Here is an 8,563-nt window from a genome sequence, read left to right as displayed (position 1 = left end):
TGTCTTGATTTTTCTCTTTTTTTCTCTTTGTGTTTCTATTTTGGTACATTTTTTTAATCCTTTCTTAGCTGCTGCTTCTCTTCTTCCATTAATATTTATCCCTCTTTGGATAGCTCCATATTCTTCATATTGCCAGTCTAGCCTTCGTTACATCCCTTGGAGTCGTGGCTTTGGGATTGTGGAGAATCCGGTCTCTTTTTATATATATATATATATATATATATTTTATTTCGCTATATATGCGAATTCCGCACTCACTTGGATAGCTTAGCAGCAGCTGTGTCGTTGCGGTTTTGTTAAACCCACCCTATCTTTTATCATGGCCGGTATTAAGGAGAGTATAAAGGATTCAGTTGCTGTGGCCTTCGCTACTGACTCAGGCCTGCCCGTGACCAGCCAGATCAAGCCACATTTCCAGCGTCATGCCAGGACAGACAGCGAAACCGGAGAGCGGTACATGAATGAGGAGGATTTCATCAATGCCGTTGCTCCAGCACATGAGGACTATGTGAGCTTCCCCTTTTCTGAGTCATCCATGGATCTCATTGGCAATTACCAGAGCATCGTCCTTTCTAGCACTTTTGCTTACTTGGGTCATCTTTAGCACAAAATTAAACGCGAACAATATGGTATCCTATTCAGAGTCGCGGATCGACGGAGGACGGGAAAGGTCAATCTTCAAGACTGGATCGCCTTTGAGACCCTAATTGCCAAACCTGATGCTGAATATGAGATTGCCTTTCGTTTGTTTGACGTGGAGGGAACAGGGACTGTCAAATACGATGCATTCCAGAAATTTTACAACCAGACCAAGGGGGACGACACAATTCCTTTTGACTGGAACTCAGAATGGGCATCGCTGTACACGGGACGGAAGAAGAAGAAACATGACATGACGTATCCCCAATTCGCCCAGATGCTTCGTGGCCTTCAGGGCGAGAGAATACGACAAGCATTTCACCTTTTCGACAGGGATGGTGATGGCTACATAGAGCCCGAAGATTTCCAGCGCATCATATTGAAGACTGCCAAACACAAGCTCTCTGACCATTTGCTAGAAAACCTACCTTCCCTATGCACCATCAGCGAGGGGAGTAAGATCTCGTATGCCAACGTTCGCGCCTTTCAGAATATAATTAGAGAAATGGACATGATCGATTTTATCATCCGTAGCGCCATCAGCAAGAGTGCAGATGGCAAAATCTCCCGTTCCGATTTCCTCAACGAGGCTGCGCGCGTCACGCGCTTTTCCCTCTTCACACCCATGGAAGCTGATATTCTCTTCCATTTTGCGGGCCTTGATGCACCGTCCGGGAAACTCTCGTTAAACGACTTTGCCAAAGTTGTTGATGCGTCATGGCACACTACTACCGCGCTTGGCGAGGCGGCCATACAAGGCGTTTCGCAAGCAGCAGATAAAGCAGCTACGAAATCAAAACAGGTGGTGCAAAGTATCCTGGAATCGGTGCATCATTTCGGCCTGGGCAGCATTGCAGGCGCCTTCGGCGCCTTTATGGTCTACCCCATCGATCTTGTTAAGACAAGAATGCAGAATCAAAGAAGTGCTCGTGTTGGTGAGAAGTTGTATAGGAATTCTCTCGATTGCGCGAGGAAGGTTATTCGGAATGAAGGTGTTCTGGGACTTTATTCCGGTGTCTTACCACAACTGATTGGTGTTGCGCCTGAAAAAGCTATCAAGCTTACGGTCAATGACCTAGTTCGAGGGGCGGCGACGGACAAGACGGGTAAGGTTGCGTTGCCCTGGGAGATTTTTGCGGGTGGTATGGCTGGCGGATGTCAAGTGGTATGTCAAGCACGCACTCACAGACTCACCTGTATATATATATGTTGTTTCTTAAACAGATCTTCGTCGATGCTAATTTCATCGATTAGGTTTTCACAAACCCCCTTGAGATTGTGAAGATCCGGTTACAAGTTCAGGGGGAGATCGCCAAGAGCGTCGATGGTGCACCACGTCGATCAGCCATGTGGATCGTCAAGAATCTGGGGTTGATGGGATTGTACAAAGGAGCCAGCGCCTGTTTGCTTCGCGATGGTAAACCATCCATTACACTTCCCCTGAACAATTGTACATTACATAGAAATGCATTCTAACGAATTTGTCACCCAGTCCCATTCTCCGCCATCTACTTCCCAACCTACGCGCACCTAAAATCCGACTTCTTCGGCGAATCGCCAACCAAAAAACTCAGCGTCCTCCATCTGCTAACCGCCGGCGCCATCGCAGGCATGCCAGCAGCCTACCTCACAACACCCTGCGACGTCATCAAGACGAGACTACAAGTAGAAGCCCGCAAGGGCGAGACGAAATACACCTCCCTCAGCCACTGCGCCAGCACAATCATGAAAGAAGAGGGGTTCCGCGCCTTCTTCAAGGGGGGCCCTGCACGTATCCTCCGCTCATCACCGCAGTTCGGCTTCACGCTGGCCTCCTATGAGGTTCTGCAGAAGTGGCTTCCGCTTCCTGGGAGCAGGCATGTGGAGGAGGCTAGGACGACTATTGGAAGTGTGGAGCCTGTGTTGGGTCAGCGGGCCACCGCGCCTTTGCCGTATATACGGTCGAGAAATGCGTTGAAGCTTATTTTGGATCTCGATGAGAATTTTGGGAGGATTAAGGTCCCCCGGGGCGCGGGGTTGGCTGGTGGTGCGTGAGTGCAGACGAGCATATACATACCCGCATACGTCTCCAATGTTCTCTGGTCTCTGTGCCTCCGCTACGTTTTTGTTTTCGAGCCTCATGATTGTCTGCGAGTAGCAAGCGTGTTTGCTGCTTTGGCTGTTGCCCTTCCGACAATGCAGTGATGTTTCGGTAGGGCTTTATGCATATCTCTCTGGCTTGGCCGCCCGCGACACGTCTCCATCCGTCGTCCAACCCGGGTCTGATTTCTATGTCATCTTCGAGCAGAGCCATATCACTGGATTTATATAACCACGACCGAGTTATCCTTATCCTATATCATGTCTCCATCATACGAACTCCCCCCTTTTGTTCTCTCGTTTGCCACTTTCCCGCCAACCCCTTGGAGTTGAATATTTCGGATTGAATTCTTTCACCGTCCCTTCTTCGTCCTCAGAGCCCTTTCTTTCTCCGTACTATCCGACCACCCCCCTTCTTAACGAACATTTATTGATCTCATTTTTGGCTGGTATTTTTTTATTCTCCCTGAAATCTTCCTTAGTTTCTTGGGTTCATTTTATACCTCTTGCCTCTTTTTGTCTCATTTAATTCAGCTATGCATCTCTACCTGCTAATCTATGCACGCGGTGGTTTTCCGCGTTGTTTTTTGCTTCACCATTTCTTTTTTCTTTTGGTCTTGTCCTTTTTCTACTAATTACTTCCCTTCTCCACCAAAAATAAAGACGGTGACTATAGAGGTATTGAATGAGAGAATTTCCGACACCCAGCAGCCCCCTTTCTCCCTCCGGATCTTGCAACTAACTACCTTGCCCATACTTTACAATTTTGTAATCTTAAGATCAAGACTAGATAAGATTTCTTCATGTTTTTTTTTTTTTTTTTTTTTTTTTTTTTTTTTTTTTTTTCCCTCCTTTTGTTGTTTATTTTCGAAATCCTTGTATTGATTAGCTAGCTAAGGATCTTGCCTAATGGCCATTCTATTATTTTTATAAAAATGTTCCCGCTCAACACGTCGGGATAATAAATATTTTCTTCAAAAATACAAATAATATCCCTTATATTACCTTAACCCAAAGGGAATGTAATAAATATTTAAGTAATTGTCTAACCGTGATCATATACAACTCAGATTTTAGCTCTTTAATCGGAAGAAGGGGAGGGATTTCCCAGTGTCGTTGTCCCAGTGTAATAATGAATGACCCCCTTCGTTTAGCCATTCTTTACGCATTCTTTTAACTGTTCATCCTTTCGGGGCAAAAAAGGGGTGCTGAGGGGTAGATGGGCCTTTGGTCACTCTCGCTCCATAACTTTCATAAAATGCAGAGCTCAGTGAATAACTCTCCACCACGCGCTGGTTCTTGGAGCCTCGGGGGATATCGTTACACAAGCTGCTCCACGACCATCCGCGTTCCGGTGTGATGGGGAAGGATAACGGGCGTTACAATGCGGGCTATGAACGAGGAGGAGTATAACTAGGGCCCGAAGGATGAGCTTCCGGCGCCGACTTGGTCATGGACGCCGAGGAGGATATTGAGGGAGAAATTTAGTTCGGGGATCGAGGGTGGGGAAGAGTGTCACTCGTGTTTTATTGTTTAGGTATGATGGTGCGGGTTCTAAGATTTTATTTTCAAGGTAAGCTGCGAGGAGACATACATTGGTATCGGGCACATATTTTTTTATTTTCTTTTTTTCAAGGTTTGAAATATCATACATGAGAAGCAAAGTATGTTTTACATTTACATTGATCACACTCGTCTGATTGTTGCGTGCATTATATCTGTGACACAGTGAACTTGACCTATTCGAAAGCTCTGGACACCCTGCGCAAAACAACAGCGACTGTACTCGATAATCTACCTCCAATTCTTCCACCTCCACTACGGGACTTTCATATACGGAATCCGTTTCACCGTCGAGTTCTACTGCCTGTGCCTCTCTCCGAATCTCTGCTCCCCTCAAGTTATAAACAGATCACCCTTCCATACTTCAATCTCTCGAGATAGATAGAGGAGTTCTTCGAGGAGAAATCATGTTAAGTGGTGCGAGACGAGACCTGACGAAATTATTGGTTTGGCACAAACTTCACACGTTACAGTACACTGCTGCTTGTGTCAGAGGCCTGAGACACTGGTCATCTATCCCGTATAGGATTCCCACCCCGTCCAAATAGCTATAACGTTGCCTACCCTATCGCCATGTTTCTGTCGCTGTACTTGTATATATCAAAGGCAACAGTGCCCCGTGCCCATTTCCCGGTAGTTTCGGCGTGTGGAAAGCACTATCAAAGGATGCGGAGCCGACATGATTGCCAAACCCGCGATCCACTTCTCATTGTGCTCTGTAATCTCTATAAACGGGCAAGGATTCAACGTTTCATCATCATCAACTCCATGGAACTGGGAGAGAAAAAGGCCGGTTATATGCTCCTGGTTTAGGCTAAGGTTACTACCCCAGTAGATTGCGAAGGGTGAAAAACCAAGATTCCTGGGCCCGATGAGTATATTCGTAGTCATGAAGAAGAGTTCAAGAAGATGAGAATGGAGTATGTACTAAAGGGGTGGAAAGTGGAGTTTCCATCCATGGACGGATCAGAAAATTGGGGCTTGACCAAACTTAGTTTTGACCGGTCAGGTGGATTTGCAGAAGATAAGAGCAATTGGGCACAACGAAAGCAATGCGGAAACGTGGATTCGGACACTAGATAGGATGAGACCCTGCAAAACGCATTCCGTAGAATTCAAGTCTTTTGTTCAATTGGTTGTGAGGTTTATTGGTTTGGTGTGAAGGATACTCTGCAAGTATGGAGAGAATCAAAGGTCCGCATTATTCGAGGCCGAATTGTTCCTCCTTCAAAGAGCGATTGATGCTGGAATGATCAGAAGAAATTGAACGGCGGCTGGCGCTTGCTTTGCTCAGTAGGAGGTCTGCCATTGGCAGGGGTTTGTTGATATGCTGTCGTTCCATTCTTCTTCCCGCTCTCCGGTGACTCGATCTCGGACTTTGTCGGATTTCCACGATGTGTTGTCTTTCTAGACTTGGAATGCCATAGAGATTCTTCCTGTTCAATTTCTTTCAGAACTTATTAAGGATTGAATAAGTCAGCATTGTCTTTCATAACTACATCGTAGGAGATATGCTTACCTTCTTCCCACTCTCTCTCCTTCACTTCATTCCCAGTGCCCAATAATCTCTTAACATCCACATCTTCCCCTTTCTGGAGTCGTTCGATTACCTCTTGCAGCAGCCTAATTTTCGCATCCGCACTCTTGGTGTAATTCCTATATTCATTCCGAAGCATGATCATCCGGATGGCTTGGGAGCCGATAAGGGTGAACATAACCACAAAAAATGTCGCCGCATTGGGAACCCTAGACTTCCGCGGCACAGCCTGTGTTCCATGCAAATCCCGGCTTCGAAGGAATTTTGGAATCAGAGAGGTCCACATGGAAGGCTCCACGACTCTGGGGACTGCCCGTCCCGTCGCAAGACATCGGGTCGGGTACAAGGCCTTGATTGTCGAGTGTTGCAGTAGCCGAATTGGCCGGGAAAGGATGGCATTGGAACGATAAGGGCGGCGGAAATGCCTAAAAAGTAAGCCTTGCGAAGACATAGCTCGATACGGTGTTAATGGGCTATTGATATATAGGATATATCAGTTTCCAGAGCATTCACAAAAATATGCGGAGGTGGTGAATACATACGAAGTAACCTCGAAGGTAATAGCTCATTTTTCAACGCTGTTTTGACACGTGACGCCAACGTTAACCTTAAATAAACTAGAAATAGGATAGCCGTTCAAGATCTGAGTAAATCTGCTGCGAATGTTTCCGGACTCGTAAATAACCTGTAGTACTGTTGCGAAACAGATATTATATTTTTTGAGATATTCCACCAGCAGCCTTCATTGGCTACTGTGACGGGCTATAAGCATTTCAAACAGAAACGAAGATCGCACAAGGGCGGTAGCAAGGTTGTAAAAACATGGAATTAGTATCTTTCGGTGTTCAAGAACTTACTCTATGATAAGTAGCTAGTTGAAACCATTATCCATCCCTTTAGTAGAGGATTTACACAAAAAGCAACAGGGTTCGTTTAGGAAGCATGAACTATAAACAGGAACAGAATGAAGGTGGGGCGAGATATATCAAGACCAGAGTAAGAAACCTAAGGCTCCCCCCCAATGGTCGAGAAATTGCCAAACCATCGACGACAACGTTCTCCGTGCTTATGGTCTGTAAAACTCGCGACTTTCCCATTCTACTTCTGCTTCACGAGTTGAGTTGAACGGACAACATTATGATTGCTGTCTAGCTCGAAGGCCGTGTAGCACATGCGCTTATCCTCGTCACTCTGGTGTTTGAATTCCCTGGTTTGTTGTAAGGAAAACATGCTCTATTCTATTGGGGAAGACCGAAGGGGCTTGCTTCATTGCAACTACAGCAATCGTAGGCTGGAGAGAATCAAAGTTTTCTTCAACGACTTGGACAAATTCGGTTCGGATAGAGCTAGGATTCGTCGTTTTTGAGGATGAACAATGCTTTTAGGATATCTGAGCGGGCTAAACAGCAATTCAGAATCGCAGAAAATTATTGTATGGATGTTCATTCTCCAACTGCTCTTTGTACAAGTTTTCATGCTGCAGGCAGCAGATTTGACTCTGTGATGCTGCGCCGCACTTTTCGAGCGACTTGCTGAACATCAATAACTACCATTTTAATGCCAAGGCCTCCTCGAAAGGCGACAATCGTTGGCACCTTCTCACTCCCCTGCTCGCGCGCCTTTGTGAGAGAAATCTGTGGCGAGCATCAGCTGAAAGAGGCTCGCCTGCTGAGGTGTCGAGCTTGCGAGCTTTGTCGAGACACCTGAATTGGCAGAGAGTTGACTGGTTGTTTATGCCGATGTGGGGATATACCCTGAATTCCTATTTGCTAGCACAATGTGACAGCTAACGGCAGAAAAAAGGTTGCTGCCGCCTTATTCAGACGCTAACTAACTAGTCAATTACTTAATGCCGTTCCTTAATCACAGTGGTCACATGATCTGGGGTAGGCGCTCCTCTGACCTTAAATAACTAGTTAGATGGATAGTTGAACTGAATAATTTTAAAATACCTTCCATCTGAGGCGACAATGCTATAGTATCAACATGTTGGTTTGCCTCTAGTGCTGCCATCGGGCTCTCTTTCTTTCTTGGCCGTTCGTCTTTGCAAGAAGCCGGGCTTGTTTAAACCTCACGATGCTGAAACTCTCCACCTGCAAACCGGCTTTATCACTGCACACCATTTTTTCGTCGCAGAATAAGCACAATGTCAACCGCCCTGGCAGACTCTGAGGAGTACGTCGGCCAGTCTGGTCATAGGTGCAGGGTGGAGCGGGTGCTTTAGGAAGAATAATTTCCCCCACGCCGGGTTTGCCTTGCTACGTGAGTCGGCGCTATTTGTGGATAGATATCAAGGCGGACCAGGATGAAATCTTTATTGAGCGAGTCCAGCTTGGGAACCTTTGAAGCTGAATCACATATGATTGGAAAACAGGCAGGGAACTTCATGTGGTGGAGTCCCGAAGCCCATGCCATAGGACCTGTGAATAAGCCGTCTGATATTTTCTCTTTTGCTCTTATTGTAGGCTTGTCATGAATCTCTACACTCATAAGCTCATGCATTCTAGCTTATCATATAGAGCATGTTGTGTGATGCATCAACACGTCATCTTTGCTGTTGAGGAAAGGAGTTGGCTTGAGTGTGTAGGTTGCTTGGCCGTTGTAATAGAGCGTCAAATCTTATATTTTGCAGATGAAGACGGACTGAAAGGGTTTTTGAAATATATTGGTGATAATCCCTAGGTTTGTGTTTAAGTACTCTGGGATGGCTTCAACAAAGGCAACCCACGCAGACCATTTTCGCTT

General features: G+C 46.0%; 2 protein-coding genes across 2 annotated transcripts; one reads left to right on the top strand and one right to left on the bottom strand.

Annotated features, from left to right (window-relative positions):
* Positions 1-319: 319 nt before the first annotated feature.
* On the top strand, positions 320-2,673 carry PAAG_05693 (calcium-binding mitochondrial carrier protein Aralar1; the record flags this gene model as incomplete). Its single annotated transcript, XM_002792362.1, has 4 exons — positions 320-508; positions 605-1,804; positions 1,894-2,056; positions 2,132-2,673. The coding sequence occupies 4 exons, from the start codon at positions 320-322 to the stop codon at positions 2,671-2,673; spliced, it is 2,094 nt and encodes a 697-aa protein (XP_002792408.1).
* Positions 2,674-5,534: 2,861 nt separating this feature from the next.
* PAAG_05692 (hypothetical protein) lies at positions 5,535-6,269 on the bottom strand (the record flags this gene model as incomplete). The annotated part of the gene is made up of 2 exons (XM_002792361.2): positions 5,535-5,737; positions 5,801-6,269. The coding sequence occupies 2 exons, from the start codon at positions 6,267-6,269 to the stop codon at positions 5,535-5,537; spliced, it is 672 nt and encodes a 223-aa protein (XP_002792407.1).
* Between the last annotated feature and the right edge of the window lie 2,294 nt (positions 6,270-8,563).

The sequence above is a fragment of the Paracoccidioides lutzii genome, assembly GCF_000150705.2.
Source record: "Paracoccidioides lutzii Pb01 unplaced genomic scaffold supercont2.15, whole genome shotgun sequence".
NCBI lineage: Eukaryota > Fungi > Ascomycota > Eurotiomycetes > Onygenales > Ajellomycetaceae > Paracoccidioides > Paracoccidioides lutzii.
Note: the sequence above shows the minus strand (reverse complement) of the source record. Positions and strands in the feature narration are given on the sequence as shown.